Raw genomic sequence first — 20,227 nt, 5'->3', positions numbered from 1 at the left:
TGAAGCAAGGTGGCCTAGCAGTACCAGATATTAAACTATACTATAAAGCAGCAGTCATCAAAACAATATGGTACTGGCTAAGAGACAGAGAGGAGGATCAATGGAATAGACTTGGGATAAATGACATCAGCAAGACAGTGTATGATAAACCCAAAGAGCCCAACTTTTGGGACATGAATCCACTATTTGACAAAAATTGCTGGGAAATATGGAAAACAATATGGGAGAGATTAGGTCTAGATCAACATCTCACACCCTACACCAAGATAAATTCAGAATGGGTGAACGACTTGAATATAAAGAGGGAAACTATAAACAAGTTAAGTGAACACAGAATAGTATACTTGTCAGATCTCTGGGAAAGGAAAGACTTTAAAACCAAGCAAGAGTTAGAGAAAATCACAAAATGTAAATTAAATGGTTTTGATTATATTAAACTAAAAAGTTTTTGTACAAACAAAAACAATGTAGTCAAAATCAGAAGGGAAACAACAAATTGGGAAAAAATCTTTATAACGAAAAACTCTGACAGGGGTCTAATTACTCAAATATACAAGGAGTTAAAGCAATTGTATAAAAAATCAAGCCATTCCCCAATTGATAAATGGGCAAATACACTGTGGTAAAATAGAATGTAATGAACTTCTGTACTAGCAGCAACGCAATGACCCAGGACAATTCTGAGGGATTTATGGAAAAGAACACTACCCACATTCAGAGGAAGAACTACAGGAACGGAAACAGAAGAAAAACAACTGTTTGAACACATGGGCTGAGGCGGACATGATTGGGGATGTAGACTCGAAACTACCACACCAATGCAACTATCAACAATTTGGAAATAGGTCTTGATCAATGACACATGTTAAAACCAGTGGAAATATGCATCAGCCATGGGGAGGGGGGGGAGGGAGCTCAGGGGGTGAAGGGGAAAGAGCATGAATTATGTAACCATGTTAACTTTTCTAAAAAATAAATATTAATAAATGTTTTTAAAAAAACAATATGGTCCTGGCTAAGACAGAGAGTGGATCAATGGAATAGACTTGGAGTAAATGACCTCAGCAAGATAATGTAGGATAAACCCAAAGATCCCAGCTTTGGGACAAAAACCTACTATTTAACAAAAACTGCTGGGAAAAGTGGAAAACAATATGGGAGAGATTAAGTTTTGATCATCATCTCACACCCTACACCAAGATAAATTCAGAATGGGTGAATGACTTAAAATATAAAGAAGGAAACTATTAGGTGAACGTAGAATAGTATACCTGTCAGATCTATGGGAAAGTAAAGATTTTAAGACAAAGTAAGAGATAGAGAATATTACATTAAATTAAAAAGGTTTTGTACAAACAAAGCCAATGCAACCAAAATTAGAAGGGAAATAACAAAATGGGAAAATATATTTATAACAAAAACCTCTGACCAAGGTCTAATTTGAGTAATTATACTAAAAAATGAATAATTTGAGTAAATTGTACCATCAATTGCACAAAAAAAAATTAAGCCATTCCCAATTGATAAATGGACAAAGGACATTAATAGGCAATTTTCATATAGGCAAAAAAATAAAGAAATCAAAAATATCAATAAGCACATGAAAAAAGTATTCTAAATCTCTTATAGTCAGAGAAATGCAAATCAAAACAATTCTGAGGTACAATATCACACCTAGCAGATTGGCTAATATGACAGCAAAGGAAAGTAATAAATGTTGGAGGAAATGTGGCAAAATTGGGACATTAATGCATTGCTGGTAGAGGTGTGAATTGATCCAACCATTCTGGAAGGCAATTTGCAATTATGCTCAAAGGGCTTTAAAAGACCCCCTGCTCTTTGATCCAGCCATACCACTGCTGGATTTATACTCCAAAGAAATAATAAGGAAAAAGAGTTGTATAAAAATATTTATAGCTGCGCTCTTTGTGGTGGCAAAAAATTGGAAAATGAGTGGGGGTCCATCAATTGGGGAAAGGCTGAACAAATTGTGGTATCTGATGGTGATGGAATACTATTGTGCTTAAATAAATGATGAATTGAAAGAATTCCATGTGAACTGGAATGACCTCCAAGAATTGATGCAGAGCGAAAAGAGCAGAACCAATAGAACACTGTACACAGAGACGGATACACTGTGGCACAATCGAATGTAATGGATTTCTCTACTAGCAGCAATGCAAATGATCCAGGATAATTCTTAGAGACTTATGAGAAAGAATGCTATCCACCATCCAGAGAAAGAACTGTGAGAGCAGAAACACAGAAGAAAAACAACTGCTTAATCACAAGGTTCAATGGGGATATGATGGGGATGTAGACTCTAAACGATCACTCTAGTGCAAATACTAATAATATGGAAATAGGTCTTGATTAATGACACATATAAAACCCAGTGGAATTGTTCACTGGCTATGGCAGGAGGGTGGAAGAAGGGAAGAGAAAGAACATGAATCATGTAACCATGGGGGCGGGGGGGCCCTAAACTAATTAAATAAATAAATGAACTTAATTTTAAAAATTGTTTCTATATGTATTTGAAAAATTAATTTATTTCTTTAAAAAGCATTTGACTTGATAGAGCCAAGTATTATCTTAAAGGCTCTCCTTCAATGAAGTGTTTCCTACATATACACCAAATTGATGCAAAATTCCTTATAAGATATAACAACAGAGAACTAGAGAGCTCAGTGGATTGAGAGCCAGGCCTAGAGAAGGGAGGTTCTGCACTCAGATTTTTAGCTGTTTGACCCTGAGAGAGTTACTTACCATTGCCTAGTCCGTATCACTCTCCTGCCTTGGAATCAATACACAATATTGATTCTAAGAAAGAAAGTAAGGGTTTAAAAAAAAAAAGGTATAACAAAAGACATAATTGTTCAATGACTTCATTCTGATTATCAAAATCAAACAAGGCATAAAACTGGTAGGCAGATGTTTGTCAAAAGTATTTATCATCCTAAAGGAAGGTTAGTATAGCCAAGGGATTCACTATAGATAGATTCCTCATATACACTTCTTTGTGGATGGCATTTATTAATTATATCAGGCACTGAAACAGTGTAGCACCTTCTTAATGAGTGTCTTTTCTAAATTATATCTATAATCACTCAAAAGATTTGTCTACCCAGAAGTGTCTAACCTTTCACAAAGAAAAGACCAATAGCTGAAGAATGTCTATAAATAATACTATCAAGAACCAAAAGTTGAAACAATCCATAGAGATTGGCCAATACTGTTGTATGTGAGCAATATGGTAGGGCCAAAATGGAAGAGTCAGGACTTCCTTTAAGAAATTTCAGTGCTTCTACTGTTGTGAGGGTTTATTTAGCAATTAATTTAGTAATAGTGTTGGACCTAGCAGGGAGGGCTGGAGGATTCCAAGATGGAATGAAGGAGCAGGAAGTGAGGCTTGTGCTCTGAGAGAGACTCCATTAGTGGTTGGGAAATAACTGTTGCTAAACCTGGGAGATCTCAGAGTTAGGGAAAAACTGCATCCAGATTCCCTGGGATCCTGAGAGGTGAAGTGGACAAGACCTGCAAAGCTGTACCAATTTGGGAAGTGATTTGGGATCTGGTGGACAGCATTTCAAACTCACTCTCCCTACCTGGGTACCTTGGATCATCTGGTGGAGTTGGCTCTTGGCATACTGTGACCATCCTTGGATTACCGTGAGACTCCAAAGCCACCCTCAGACCCTTTAGCTGAGCTGACCAAACCTGGCTGAAACCAGGTTTGAAGGAGCCTCCCTGTGACTTCCTTACTGCTCCTTTGGGCCCTGCCTGGCTTAGGTCAATAGGATAGAGTAGTTAAGTCCTTCCCTTGCCCCTGTGGTTTGCCCTTAGGTTTCAAGTGTAGAATTCCCTATCCCATCCTTTATTTAGTTACCCTCAATTAAACTGCATAAACTTTTACCTTTGCCTGCTGGTTCCATAGACCCTGGCCTATGGTGAGCTGGGTGACCATTGGGCCAACTGCCATTCCTGTGTCAGTTAAAACAGTGAACCCTGGTCTCCCTGTCCTGGTTGGTCCTGTCTCTCCTTCAACCCAGTGTGTACCCACAAACCATTTAGTTACATTTTAATAATAATAAACATCCCTGGTATCTCACCATTACACTACCCAAAAGCTCGTCCCTAAAACAAAAGCCAAGAGTTTTAAGAACAATATTTTTCCAGTGCTAATGTTTGGCTCTAAGTCATGCCCCATAATTACCAAAGAATTAAAGCTCTGAGTCACCAGATAGGCAAATGAGAGATAAGCAGAGGACCCTATCACATTACCGAAGAAATCTCATGCACCTAAAGTAGCATCAGGTTTATTATCAGAGAGATTTATTACTGGAAAAAAAACTTAAAACAAGTGAGAACTCAAAATAATCAATGGAAAGCCATCATTCCAATGTCAGTCACTCAATGTCAAGAGATACTGAGGAAGGCCTCTAGGATGTCAGATTCTCCTCTCCAACCACTTTTTTTTTTAAATTTTTTTTTAAACCTTACCTCCCATCTTAGAATCAATACTGTGTATTGGCTCCAAGGCAGAAGAGTGGTAAGGGTAGGCAATGGGGGTCAAGTGACTTGCCCAGGGTCACACAGCTAGGAAGTGTCTGAGGCCAAGTTTGAACCTAGGACCTCCCATCTCTGGGCCTGGCTCTCAGTCCACTGAGCTACCCAGCTGCCCCCCAACCTCTTACTCTAGACCTATGAAGGACTTACAGGCAAATATAGAAAAGCTTGCCACAGAATGAGAAGGCTAGAATGGCTACAACCTGTATGAGTAAAGGAAATACCAGCATTGATGAGATCACACACCCACTGAAGCAGCATGATATAGATCAGGAATCTAAAGCTGACAGGATTTAAGTGATTTGTCCATGGGCACTACTTAGCTAGGGAGCATCAGATGTAAGATTGAGATCCTGGTCTCCCAGATTCTTATTAAGCCCCTCTGTCCACTACACTGTAATGATGCCTCTCTTTTGACAGAGCAGGCTGCTTTTTTTTTTTTTTGGATTTTTTTTTAAAACCCTTGTACTTCGGTGTATTGTCTCATAGGTGGAAGATTGGTAAGGGTGGGCAATGGGGGTCAAGTGACTTGCCCAGGGTCACACAGCTGGGAAGTGGCTGAGGCCGGGTTTGAACCTAGGACCTCCTGTCTCTAGGCCTGACTCTCACTCCACTGAGCTACCCAGTTGCCCCAGAGCAGGCTGCTTTTTGCAAGATAGTCTTTCTTCAATAAAATGGCACTGTCACAAATATATTTTTTAAGCTCATCCCAGAAAGGCAGGTGAGACCTTTGCTGCTAAGGATGAGTGGAACAAGGGAACACCACAAGTTGAGGTGAACAAGAAGCCTTGGGTACAGCTAAGTAGCTCAGTGGATTGATTCACACCCAGAGAATAAAGTGGTCCTGGGTTCAAATCTGACCTCAAATACTTCCTGGCTATGTGACCCTGAGTAAGTCACAACCTCCATGGCCTTAGCTCTTCTGCCTTGGAACCAATACACAGTATTGATGCTAAGATGAAAGGTAAGGGTTTAAAAAAAGAAGAAGAAAAAGAAGAAGCCTTACCAGGCTGGTGCTTTGAACAGGTTCTTGCCAGGTTTTGTCAGCTGATTCTTCCTGATCTTGTACGGCAATAGCATTCAACAGAACAGGATTTTCACTCAGTGCCAGATGGGATCCACTTGCACTCTTCACTTTATCTGCCATCCTCTGGTTTTCCTTCTCTAACTTTATTTTAGCTAGTTGGGCTTCCAGCATCCAATGTTCCTTTTCCTGCTCCAGTTTAGCAATCTTTTCTAAACTCTGCTGGACCTTAAGAATAGAAAAGATAAAAATGATCTGAATCTGAAAAGAGAACAAAACTGAATGGTCTAGAGATTTTCTCTATGTAAGCAAATCAAATCCATTTCAAAGGGCACAAAAATGTTTAGAAAACAGTTCAGATTACTGGACAAACCATTGAAAGATACCAGAATTTAACTGTTCTTTGCGAATTGCCACTTGATTTCTGTACTTAATAGAATCTTTGCCATTTATTTTTAAACCAAAAGGTCACAACCCTTGAAAAGTTGGTTCTAGCCAGGCCTGCTTTGTCACATGAAATATAAAAATTTAAAATATTAACATACTTAACAAAAATATGCATTATCAGCTATGGTTTCAAAAATTGAAAACAAAGACAACAATTGCCTGTCTCAGTACTCTCAAATGCCATTTTCCCATAGAGTCCAAAAGAAAAAGAACAAGTTCTGAGTTTTCCTCTTTAATAGATAGTTTTGAGTAGGGAACAAAAATCAAACAGTATATTCAGAAACCGCTTTTAAGAATTCAACACTGTGCTTTTGTGTCTGAAGTTAATTCTGTTGATTATTTAAGTCTAACAATTGAATCGAATACAGTAAGGGAAATCAAAATTGAATGTTCTCAAGGAAAAAACTAGACACCTATGCAATATATTGTCCCATGTTTTATATGAATTTAATCATGCTAAATTTCAAATATATTTTTCTTGAACTGTAACAATCTGACATGTCACAAAACAGATTTTTGACATATTAGAATTGTTTTGTAACAATCTCTGTAATCTTGACTAAAAAAATAAGTGACTAATTAAAGATAGAAAAATCAAAGTTTTCTACTTATTTAAGATGTGAAAATGATTCAACATATCTATAACCATTTTGTCTCTTGACTTGAAGTCATCTACTTAAAAGTCATCTAATTATACTACCAGAATAAAAAATCAATAATCAGGACCAAAGTATGATGAAACTATTTAAATAATGTCTTTAAGGTCATCAATTTAATCAAGATATTAACACCCTAAGGAATACATTAGGCCTATGACAATTTTTAAAAATGCAATACAAAGTAGAAATCAACAAATATGGTTCATTTAAATATAGTTACAAACAGTTCATTCCAGAAATATGAATGAATTCTATTTTTCAATGTCCTCTATGAAACTGAAAACCAGGCTTTTAAACACATAATCATAAAAGAATGTAATATTAGTAGGGAAAGCTCAGTTAAAATGTAAATCTTCCATATTTGACTCCCATTCAAAAATAATCCTCATATTTAATAATAATAGCTGACATTTCTATAATATCTACTACGTGCCAGACTCTGTTATAAAATTACTTACTACTTAAGATCTTATTTGATCTTCACAACAACCTTGGAAGGTAGATGCTGTTTCTAGTCCTATTTTAAAAATGAGAAAACTGAGGCAAACAGAAATTAAGTGACTTGCCCAGCATCATATAGCTAGTAAGTATCTCAGGTAGGATTTGAATTTGGGTCTTCCTGACTCCAGGCTGGGCATTCTATCCACTATGCCACCTAGCTGCTCCAATATGTACACAGTAGTAGATAGGTAAGTACTCTTCAAAAAATTGTGTGATATCAGTATTTTCATTTTTCTATGACTAATATTATCTGAAGTGTCATACCTGCTGTGCAAGACCTTCTCTGCTTTCTGTGGAACTCAAAAGGATGCGGCGGTTGGCCAGAGCTTCCTCATAAGGCACCGACTCCAAACAGGGCTATAGCAAAGTCATTATCAATAGGTCAGAGAAGAATAATAAGTATTTTTTCTAGTCTCTCTCATTCTACGTGTCCAAAAAGGAGTACTAAATGTCATATGCTTTCAGGTCCGCCCTTTTTGGGACTGAGAGCAAACCCAACTATCTGTCATGCACTTCTTAAAGTTAGTGACTAATGTATTCCTTATTATTTTGTTAAACTTTAATACCAGCTGAATTTTGTCCCTGTTCTGATCCACTGCCAAAAAGAAATGTGTTGAATCTAAATAATATGGACCAAAAGGATCTTCCTGAAATACTTTTGGAAAGATTCTTTCCTTCCATTCCTTGATTTTAAAGGATGGTTAGGTAGAAAAAGCACTGTGTAGAACCTTGGGTTCTGAATTAGAATATCAAGTCTATCACTTCCTAGCTGTCAACAATTAATCCTTCTGGGCTTTAGCTTCCTTATCTGAGAGGGAGTATGGAAAAATGAAAAGAGCATTTGCTCTGAGTCAGAAGACTTGGGTTTAAAATCCTGCCTCTGATGTTTATCTCTTGCATGACCACAGCCAAGTCACTATACCTCCTTGGACCATAGTTTCCCTTGCTCTAAAATGTGATGAGGTTGGATTAGATGGCCCCTTTCAGCTCTATATTGATGATAGGACAAATCTACTATGACTCTAGGGCAGTGATGGGCAAACTAGGAATAGTTTGCCCATCACTGCCTTAAGCAATTCCCTAATCACTATGCCCCCACATCCAGATGTAGTGATTAGGGAATTACTTAAGGCAGATGGGCAAATTACAGCCTGCAGGGAATAGTTTGCCCATCATTGCTCTAGGGCATCCCCAAGATCAGGGGTTGGCAACCTTTTTGGTCCTGAGAGCCATAAACACCACGTTTTTTAAAATGTAATTTCGTGAAAGCCGTACAGTGCTCACAGGGTGCGCTCCTATAACAGTGCCTGAAAAAAACGGACTTTATGGCTCCTGCAGAAAGAGCCATATCTGACCCTCAAAAGAGCCAGATATGGCTCGAGAGCCACATGTTGCTGACCCCTGCCTAAGATCCTTCTACTTATGCCATTCTACACCTCTAAGTGCTCCTCACCAACCTTCTTCAAAGACCTCATATAGGCAACAGCTTTTTGCTTGTACTGCAGCATACACTCTGCAGAGAGAGGACTGATAAATCCGCCTGCTGCCTTAGGCCCATAGCTCAGTGAAGCAATGAAGTAGTCAACGTTGTTGTTGAAGAAAGATGCAATCTAAACAAAGGGTGACAAGACAGATTTTGTTTTCAAATAATATATCCAACATAGAGAAACATCTTTCCAAAAAAAGCTTAAAAGTTGGTAAGACTGGAAATTAAATTTTATTACCCTGCCACAAATCTAAAATGCATCAATTTGAGATGAATATCCAGGCAATGATTGAGCAAAGAAAAGGGAAAGTGTCCTAAATTCTGGGAGCAGACATGTCACATTGTTAGTCATTTCTATTCTTCATAAATTCCGCTTTACTAGGCAAGTGGCTTTCATGGCATTATTTCCTTAACTTTAGTTATTGCTTTGAGATGCTTAGTATTTTAACTTCTACCATCTATATTTAACTTTTAAAAAATATATCATCTTTCAAAGTCAGGCATCAAAGATGTGATGAAAGTAGTAATCTCTACTTTGAAAGTTAAATTTAAGAATGGCAAGCACAAGGTACAGTTTGTTAACTATACCTATAGCTACATGTAAAATCTACTACAAAATTTCCATGATGGAAAAAAGGTACAATGTGGTCTCTAAAAAAAATATTCATAGGGGGCAGCTAGGTGGCTCAGTGGATTGAGAGCCAGGCCTAGAGACAAGAGGTCAGGGTTCAAAACTGACCTCAGACACTTCCTAGCTGTGTGACCCTGGGCAAATCACTGAACGGCCTAGACCTTACAACTCTTTTACCTTGAAATAAATACACAGTATTGATTCCAAGTCAGGCAAGGGTTTAAAAAAAACTTCATGCTTTTGAACAGATCAAAGCTTTTTTTTTTTTTTGTGGAAGAAACAAATGTTTAACATTTCAAAGCTAGTTGTATTAATAGAAAATCATTAACTATGCTATCTTTAAGCAGCCAGTGCAAAGAGAGCCTAAATTTCAGTTAAGAGCTGATTTTGGGCAGTTAACAAATCATCTTTCCTACAAATGGTTTTGAGTGAATTCTAGATGAAATAATATCCAAAGATTTGTATGAAATGATGTACAGGGAAATAAGCAGAATCTAATAAAAATGAAAGGATAACTAAGAGAAACCTAATCTCATAGTAAATGAAAACACAATAACGATTATGGAGAGTAGGTAATGAGACCCTGCCTTCTCCATGGTAGATATGTGGGAAGTGACTGACTAAGAATGAATGCTGCATACTTTGTCAAAGCTATGGTGGGTGTTTTTCCTTAATTATATTTTTTATGAAGAAGGGTTAAATCTGGAGGTTTTGGAAGTTTGGGGGATTCTTTTAGATTGTTTCTAAAATCTTTAATCAAATTTTGTCAAATCCAGAAGGGTTTATTTGTTCTTTTCTAGAAATTGTTGTGATGTAAAGATGAGTTTTTATATGTATGTTAAAAATAAAACTAAAAAAAGTTACTTCCAAGAAACCTATGGTATAGTTCTAAACATGTAAAGCAAAAGACGAAGTATTTAAGGTTTTCTAGCTCATGAACCCTACAAAAATCTAAAGGAGACCAAAAATAGTTGCCTCCAATCGTGATTATTTAAACCACATTGTTATGACAGCTTATTGGAGTGTGGAAAAAGTAAGGTTTGGCAGGAAAATAACTTGATTTCAAGAAACAAAAAAAAATTTTTTAACCTACCATGATCTAGTCTACCTATCGATATTTTGTTCCTAAATCTAGATGGAAATTAGTGTCCATCTGTGAAGTAACTGCGAGTTTGTTGAAACAGAGTAATAACAATGTTATCCAAAGCTTACAACTCTATAAACTGATGTAACCATTTTGACATATGGAATACAATAGACTTTATTTTTTAAGTATTTGATAAAAACAACAGTAACTGCAACCACATGAGTTAAACTCTAATTCTGCCTTGATCAGAACTAAGATTCTAGGAGACAAATATTAAAAAAAATTTAAGAAGGTAGACTATGGTAGTTAATACTACTTTTAACAATAACTGATAGCAAATTTGTTAACTAGACTTTAGAACTTTCCTATCCCCAAAGTTTTTTTTATTCAAGAAAAATTAGTCCATATTTTATAGAGTTAAAGCTGGAATGGGCATTAAAAGGCCATCTAGTCCAAACCCCTCATTAAACAGGAGTCAACTGAGGCACAGAGAGGTTAACCAGCAGTTGCCAATATAATATAATAATAATAACTATAGTCATGGTAGCATTAGTGATAATAGCTAGCATGTATATAGCACCTTAAGATTTACAAAGCACGTTACATATGTTGTCTCACTGGATCTTTACAAGAACCCTATAATGTGGTACTATTGTTATCACCACTTTACAAATAAGAAAATTGAGCCTGGGAATCATTACAGCATTTGCCCAAGATCCACATATCTTATAACTGCCTGTGGCACAATTCCCAAAAGCCTTCTGTCTCTGCCTTACCACTTAGTTGGCAGTATTAGCATTCTATCACCTTGCTAGACAACAGAACCAGGCTCTGACCCATAGTCCTCTATACTCCAATTCTAGTGCTTTTCCTGAAGTACTGTGCTTTTAAGAACAGAGCTTTAATAGGATCAAAATAGGAAAAATTACCTTGCCTGCTCCATTTGTTAATGCCACTATGGAAGACAGGATACAGTCATTAGTTGTGATAAGCTTCTGGGTAGCTGTTGGAAGTTCATGCTCTATAGTAGCTTTCTGACTATAGTGTTTGGAAATATCTAAAAGAACAACCAAGTAAAAACATTACTTTTACATGACTTCCATGCACTGTGTTTATACATATGTGTGTGTATCCTAGACAACAATCCTCAAATCATAGGATGTTAGCTCCACTGTTTTATATTTACTCTTACAAAGGAAAGATAAAAATAAAATAGATCATCTCTAGATATTTCTTGTTCATTTGCCTAATTTTAATTCCAACCTTCATGAATTTATTTATATCACAAAAAAATTAAAAGAAAAACTGCTAACCAGAATTAATGTATTGGGAGATCTACCTAGAGATGCCACCTAGTCTCTCTAGGAATCTACCAGAAAGCACGGTTTCCTTCCAACTGTATATTAGCCTTGCATGCCCACAACTAGCTAATGAATATCTTCCAGGATGAAAATAGACTTACAAGTCCTAATGACTTAGATATCGACTAAATAAACCATTAGATTGTAACAGAAAAACCAACACAATCACACTTTCCTGAATTCTTTTGTTGGATATTAGCCAGACAGCTACTCCATGTCTCAGCAAACAAAGGATGAATATTTACTGCCAAGAAAGGATTAGCTATTTCAATCTTTTGCATTTAAAACAGTTGCTTCACATCTAAGGACTCTATAACAACTGGTATTAGTATTATTGGATGAAAATGTTGGGAAAAGAGGCTCATATGTTTCCATCAGCAGAAACACACACACACACACACACACACAACACTTTCTACAAAATGTTAGAAACAACAACATAGAAAGCAAAGTATGCTAGACTAAGCATAAGAAGCCCTGGCTTCAAATCCTACTTCTATCATTTACCAAGCATGAGTCATTTAATTTCTCAGGTCTTTAGTTTCTACAACTGTAGAATAAGATTAAGGATGTCGATACTATCTACTTTAAATAGGTGATATGAAAATCAACTGAAATGTATGTACAAGTGCTTTAAAATATTTTATACATGGCGTCACAAACATAATCATTATATGATGACTGAAAGTAATTCTTCACTGGGATCCACAAAATATAAAAATGTCTAGGGAAAGACCCTCAAACAAAGTAGGAAGAGACTCTACAGACAAACTATGGGAAAATATAAACAAGAAGTTTTAATAAGTCATATGGTTACTTTATTATAACATAGGGGTAAGTAGGAGGCTACTATTAAACTAAATGGCTTTATTAAAATTTTGAAAAGACAATTCTGTTCATGTTTTCATTATGATACCTCCCATTAAATGAAAATTCAACTGGAATATTATTTTTTTTCCCCAAAAACCGTTTCCTTCCATCTTGGAGTCAATACTGTGCTCCAAGGCAGAAGAGTGGTAAGGGCTAGGCAATGAGGGTTAAGTGACTTGCCCAGGGTCACACAGCTAAAAGGGTCTGAGGCCAGATTTGTACCTAGGACCTCTTGTCTCTAGGCCTGGCTCTCAATCCACTGATCTACCAAGCTGCCCCCTGGAATATTATTTCTTATCTAATCAACTTTCTTTTCACCGAGATAAGCATGTTGTTCTTATGTAGCTAAGGAAAACTTTATATACAAACTCTTTATATACAAATTCTTTTTACAAATCTTTAACAATACAGCCAATTGTCTGGTTATTTTTCATGAAATTACTAACTGGAAAAGAAGTGTATGTACTATAAGGCTACCATAGATTTTTAATACAATAGCAATGCTACGAAAATACCACTACCATCTTATCCAAAGTTTGAATTATTTACCCTAATCAAGTCCAGATATCTCAATTATTTAGGTTCTTTCTGACAACTTTAATATTGGGGGAAAAAAAACCAATGCAATCTAGATATAAACTCTTCTATTTCATGTCTAGTCATTTACTTGCTTTTTAGTCTCCTAGAAGAATCAACATTAGCAAGTTTCAACATAATATTTAAAATGCACAATATCATATGCTAAAGATTAAATCTTTAATTTAATTACAAGTAGGACATATATTTTTCCAAATTTTGCTTTCATACAAAATCTCTTCTTGCTAAATCTCAGCACAGGAATTCAATCAGACTGAAGCAGAGAGAAGAAAGGTTTGAAATAATACTAAATACTGGAAGAACTACTCTAAGATCTCAATGAATCATAATATTATTTTAAGGTTAGTAAGAGGTCAAGTTATCTTTACATTATCCTTTAGGCATGAAAAAAATGTAAAGACTTGGGTAACTTCCCAATACTACTTCTTCTCTCCCTACTGCTATCCCCTGATTCTCTCCTTCTATCTCATACATCACTGCTCGGAAACACTAAATCCTGGTATCTGCACAGCATATTTAAAATGTTAAAACTATACCAACACACTTCTTCAGAATTTAGAAGAACCTATACCAGTGCCAGGGTGAGGTCCCCAGAACTGGAGATGTCTTGTCATAAAGAGAGCAACATAAAACAAATAGCAATTACCTGACCTTTTTATGGACCTAACTTTAGTGTGTGTGAGAGTGGGGAGAAGAGATAGATATTCTCATCATATCCTGTATACCCAACATAGTAGTAATGACTACTAAATAATCCAAGGCACTAATGTTGGACTATTTCCAGGAGGTCATACTCAATCTACCCAGAAAATAAGGAAAAAATAAAGATTACCATATAGGTAAAAAGTAATCACCCAGATTCAAAAGAAATTTTCAGGAGGTTTTTTCTATTAGATTATGTACCATCCCATAAAAGGGTAGCAAAGTTACTCAAATACACGATCTACAACACACTTATCCAATGTATTGTTATCTATTTACACATGACCTAATTAGTTAATGGTTGCTATTACCTATTAAGGACCTATAATGAGATAATGAATGCAAAAGCTCTCTGTAAAGTGTCAAGCACTTGGCAAGTATAATATCATTGCTATTAAATATGTCCAAAGAGAAATCAAAAATACATAAGAGACATTTCTCCTGCCCTCCTGATTATATGTATTTTTTAAGTAAACATTATACAGTGTGGGAAGCCAATAAGAGAATAGATAAAAATCTGAGACCCCTCTTTTGACACCTCTTATGATCCATGCCTTTTCTTATTGGAAAAACATTATAGAGTTATTGGAAAGTCCATACTCAGACCAGAAGCTACTGAGTTAACAATTTCTCTCCTTGATAATTAAGAAGTCCAAACCCTAAAAAATATATTACTTAGATAAGGATTGGAGCCAGACAATTTAGTCCAGACTATCTGACCAGGTGCAGATCTGTAAATCAAGGCAGAACGCAATTAGTAAACATCTCCATGAAATTTATTTCTGCTCCCAGAAGTAAACCCCTACTAATTGGTGGTTGGAATTTGGCCCTTGTCCTTGCACCTATATCTCTACTTTTTAGACTTTAATGGATTGTGTATGATTTGTAACCCCATTCACAGCTGTTATTCTTTCTTTGTGTTCTTTGTTTGAAACCAGTATAAAATAAAGTCCAAATCCCATTGCGTTAGAACAGCATGGGCTAACCACTAGTCTAGTTGTTCTCATTTTCTTTCTCCTGCTTTAACCATCCTATGCCACCACGCCGCTCAGGACCCCAAAAAATCATATAGAGGCATGGCCCCCTATAATACAGACTGATGGTGATGAAAATTTTAAACCCTCTCCGCTTTTTTATAAGCTAAATGGCATAAAAGAAAACCTACTTAAGTGTATACTTCATACATAATAGAATATGTAATATAGTAATACAAAGTTCAGAAGGACTTAAACTTTTGTTTTCTCAAATTTTTTGGAATTTGAGATTCAATAAGAAAATATTTTATACAAGATGCCAAAACTGACCACATGAATAATATGGAGAATACTGGTTAAATTCATACACCTTTCCTACATGCATTTCAGCAACTTGATTAGTTTTGGAAATAAAACAGATGTTAAGAAGAGACAGTCAGTGAACTATGCAGTTAAATACAAGCCAAATGCTAGTATGTGTTTAATCTGCTTAAGTACTGACAGTGTCCTGATAGTAAGAATTTCACATTCATTTGCATTCACTTTTGAACCTCACCTTTCATGACATCATGAAATTCTTGAAGAACTATAGCAATATGTGTTAATATTGAATTGTAATTTGCTCGAAGTAGTCCATCTGGCTTTGTACCTGAAATATCAAAATTCATAAGTCTAAATATTTTTGCAATATACTCTCCTTGAAAAATTAAATACAATCCATCACCACCACCTGGTTTTAGAAAACAGAAGATAGAAGATCACAAACAACGTATGTTGTCTACCGCAGGTGTTTACTGAAATCAATGCATGAACATTGAAAAATAAATCAACATCATCAAAATATACAGAACAAATTTTGTCTTTTCAAAGGGTATATGAAGAATTTTTAAAATGCTTCAAGTTGCATTTAAGCACAATGATTTGTACAAAATATCCCCTATTAACTGGCTGCAGCTTGATAGAATAAATAAAACCTTGAATCTCCAAAAATGCTGTGGTATTTAAGAAAAAAAATAAATCATTAAGAGAAACTATATCTTTCATACCCTTTTCGAAATGTGTGTCCTTTGCTTATGTTTACCTCATAACCCCTGGTACTTTCTAGTAACTTTTTTCTGATTATATTCACTAACTATATACATTTCAATATTTATTCAATACTACTAAATACTTGTGGTAATTAAAACATCCCAGCACCAGGGAAGCTATAAAGCTCTTGAAAGCATCATAACTAACTACCCATTCAATCACTGGGGATGGGGAAGAGCTTTTAAAAATAAAGCAGAGAAGGGAATAAATTATAATTATGCTACTAAAGATGATCTTATTCAGTAGAAAGTTGATTTGAATTCCTAAGGCTTGTTCTCCTCTACTTAAGACATCAGGAGTCTTTGTTCAACTTTTTGTAAGGCCTGTCTAAGAAGATTAAGTTCTTCCATTTGAACCAATAAGAGAGTCAAAACAAACTTACTTGGCAATGCAAGAAGAGCAATATAAGTCTGGAGCTTCTCAAACACAGCAGTCATCTTTTTCACATCACTGTATAATTCTAGATTTCTGGCTCTTAATGCAGATGTGCAAACAGAAGATTCACATTCTTCCTCCAAACTAGGAATAGGTAAATTTTTTAAAGTGAGCACCCTGAAAGATTTTGAACTAGCCATAGTAAGTTTTTCTCACTACCTAGATTCTGAGTTATACACTAACTGGAAAATAAATATGCTAATATGATTCCCCTTCGTCTCTTGTGCAAATAAGAGTGATTTAAAAGAAATAAGAATTCAGTCTTATTAAAGTTCTCATTTTTCCCAATGATATACAAAACTGCTGCCTCCTCTTTTGCTATAGCTACCAACAGACTACTGAGACCAGGAATAAAGGTACACATCAATTACTTTACTTTCCTGAAGCCAGTGCTTTACATTACCACAAAGACACAATTATTTACTCCCTGGAACCCTCTCCTGAAGAAGCACTGGCTCTCTCTAACAAAAAAAGGACCCCACAAAGATACTCAGGGATGAAAAAGATTATTTCATAAACAATTCCTAAAGGAAATTCAACAAAGCAACAGCAGAAACTATTGTCACAGATATATTCTACAAGAGAGTCATTAAAAAACCAAGCATCAATGGAAAATGAGCATTTCACAAGTCATCACATCTTTCAAGAAAATAGCTGTGGAAAGGGGTAGATCAACATTCTTTTACTGAAAATTAACTCCTGACACTCATAAAATTTTCACAAACTGAAAAAGATTTAGGGCAGAAAAAAAAATGGAGCCTTTTATCATAACTAGAAAGCCCTGGATATTATCCTCAGAAGGACTTCTTAGGAATTCTTTCTATTCTGCCCCCTCATGACTTAACTGCATAACTTTATTTAAATTTAGATATATTTAATCTAATTTTTACCTAATTTTTATACTATTAGGTATTTTTTGCCAATTAATTCACCTGAACAAATATGATAAAGTTTACTTAAAAGGATTAGTGTCTTTTTAGTTAGGTCTGACAGATTATGAAGGGCATTCTAGGGGAAAAAAAACCTTAGTTCAAGTAAAGATTTTTCTAGTCAGTGGTCCACTTTTATAGAGATTCTAAAGCAGATTTCTTATAAGCATAAGATAAGTAAGGCACATAACAAAATGGAAATAAAAGAACAGTACTATGTTATTTTATGTATAAGTCAAGTTTTAAAGTTTTAGATTCAGTTAAGGTTTAAAATATAAGTTCAAGTTTCAGGGGGCAGCTAGGTGGCTCAGTGTATATATAGAGAGTGCCAGGCATGAAGATGAGAGGTCCTAGGTTCAAATCTAATCTCCGACACTTTCTAACTGTGTGGCCCTGGGCAAGTCACTTAACACCAATTGCCTAGCTCTTACTATTCTTCTGCCTTGGAACTAATACTTAGCATAGATTCTAATACAGAGGGCAAGGATTTTTTTAAAAAATAAATTAAGTTCAAGTTTTCTGAAATGTTCGGGAAGAGTCGAATTTCAAAGATATAATTCTATTGTACTTCAGTAGGTTAAGATCAAAAGAAGTAGTTATGGTTGCCACCAACCAATAGTGAGCTCACAAGATGGAAGTTCAGCCTGTATCTGTTTATGTCTTGCATGTGATAAGAAATCAAATGCCACAGAACCCTTTTGGGACCCATCACTGGAATTTCCAGAAAGTTACTACTGCAATGGAAAAGAAATGACTTCTCAGTGTGTCTCATCCTTCCTCCCCCCTTTTCTATCCCCCTCGTCCCCCCCTCCCCACCCCCACCCAGTTACTTTAATGCTGGTCAAGTTCATAGAACTGAAGCTTTAGAAGGAAAAACTTATATGTGAATGATAATACAAAGAGCATGAAATTTTCTTCAAAAACCAGTTATGCTTACAGAAACCCAGAAGTAGCGTAAGGTGTACTAGCTATCTCAGAGTCTTAGACTGAACTGTAAACGAGTAATCTCAAAAAATAGGAGTATGTGTTAGTTTTAATGAAAATCTAAACATGGAGTCCTACCAGCAGAGTCATTAAAGTCCCTCAGACCAGACTATTTTATCTATGATTTGTCTGTAGTAGGCAAGCATCAGGAAAAAGTTTGGCTCAAGACACATACAACTACATACAGTTACGATGCTGAAGGAGGATTCTCAGTAACAATGTAGTGATTTCAAACTTAATAAGGGCACACTGGAAGAAATGTGTAAGGCTCAAGCTTTCATTTTATTTTATAATTAGCAAGTTAGTCAAGAGGATAGCCATTCTAGACTCCCAGCTCCTGAATAACCCTAGTCAGCAAGTCAGAGAAAAAGCCAACATTCCTCTTAGTGAAATAAGGAGCTGATCCAAAAACAGTAATTTACTTTTGTGGCTTGATATGCTTTGAAATCAACCGAGGTATGTTTTTATACTGGGATATTTTTTTTGTATCTCTTGTGAAATAATACACACAATGTTTATATAGTTTATATCTAGCTAAACAAAGCATTCTTTTTACAGAAGTAAAGTTGGTTATAAATTAACATTTGTATACTGACAGATAACTTTAAAAGTTCCTGGAGTTTTCTCATAAAGTTGGTTTTTCTTTTGTTTGAAGAAAAAAGTCTTTAAATTTTTAATGTTTACTTCAAATTAGTGTTATATCTTTATCTCATGTGTAATTATTTAAATCCTTGACTTCTATAAGATTGTCTCTAAAATACTGGTTGTACAGATGTGAAGCCCAACACAAGTGGGGTGAGGGTAGGGGTGAAGTAGATTAAGGTAAAGGTCCCCTTCTTGTAGTCTCAAGGCAAGCCCTCACCTAGGTTTTTATTTTTAGGCTTTTTTTGGTATGTGGAGGTAGAGAATGGGGTGGGAGAGGCCAGGGTACTACAAGGGAGAAGAACAGAGAGAGAGAGAGAGGCACAGTACTGTACAGTAAAGTTAGTATAGGTATTTTTTAGAATGCAGATTTCTTTCAGAATTTCTTACATAAAGTCAAATTTGTGTAATACAAATTTAAATAAAGTGAGAATTGTCTGCATATGTTTTTAGGGGCCTAACTAGTAAAATCTCATTGTTACCTTTTCTTATACTTCATGACTGGCAACTACTGTAGCTCTCTTTTGGAGGATAGAATGGCAAAAGTCATGCACTTTGTCACTATTGTCACAAACAAGAAGAACTACTTACTACTGCTACTGTTAGGCCAACTTCCTCTTTTGACTTAACATTCATATATCTCACTTTTTTCTTTCAAAAGTTCTTCTAATTTTCCTTCTTCTTAAGGAAATGGGAAGAGGTAATCTAGCCTAATATTAAACCTTATAGATATTCTCCTCTGGAAACACTAGCCTAAAGCACAGAAGGAAGAAAAAATATCTCTCTACCACTTACCCTTACACTGTTAAGCTATTATTTGCCTCCAGCACCTCTTAAATATTAATCACAAACAGAGAAAATCCTGACTAAAACCTGAAGTTCAGAAATATATTTGAAAGCACTGGCATTATTTAACCCAAATCCGTGCAATGAGAATTTACCACTGAATAAACAAATGGTTTGTGCCAAAATACAACTTGAGTATTAGCTAAACACTAGGGTTTGAAATTGCTCATTTCATAAAAAATTATGCAAGTTCTTAGTTCAAATGTTAGATAATTATACCTCAATAACACTTAATTTTGGGGAGGAAAAATGAAACATTTATTTTAAATCACAATTTCCTATTTTCCAAATTATCTTGTTATAATAATTCCAAGACTCAAGAGTCATTCACAAGAAATTATTTTAACAAAAGAATTAAAGAGTAACCTCGCCCTTACTTTTTATTTATTTTTTT

The 20,227-nt window shown here is 35.5% G+C and overlaps 1 protein-coding gene across 1 annotated transcript in view; it reads right to left on the bottom strand.

Moving 5' to 3' along the window:
* The window catches only part of PPP1R21 (protein phosphatase 1 regulatory subunit 21), a 104,179-nt gene that overhangs the window by 37,392 nt on the left and 46,560 nt on the right, over positions 1–20,227 (bottom strand). Inside the window, exons 12-17 of the mRNA XM_044663301.1 lie at positions 16,380–16,516; positions 15,465–15,557; positions 11,334–11,461; positions 8,658–8,810; positions 7,465–7,557; positions 5,576–5,821 (exon numbers count right to left, since the gene is read on the bottom strand). Coding sequence (XP_044519236.1) covers positions 5,576–5,821; positions 7,465–7,557; positions 8,658–8,810; positions 11,334–11,461; positions 15,465–15,557; positions 16,380–16,516 — 850 coding nt within the window. The remainder of the gene's footprint in view (positions 1–5,575; positions 5,822–7,464; positions 7,558–8,657; positions 8,811–11,333; positions 11,462–15,464; positions 15,558–16,379; positions 16,517–20,227) is intronic.

The sequence above is a fragment of the Gracilinanus agilis genome, chromosome 2, assembly GCF_016433145.1.
Source record: "Gracilinanus agilis isolate LMUSP501 chromosome 2, AgileGrace, whole genome shotgun sequence".
Classification (NCBI taxonomy): domain Eukaryota; kingdom Metazoa; phylum Chordata; class Mammalia; order Didelphimorphia; family Didelphidae; genus Gracilinanus; species Gracilinanus agilis.
Note: the sequence above shows the minus strand (reverse complement) of the source record. Positions and strands in the feature narration are given on the sequence as shown.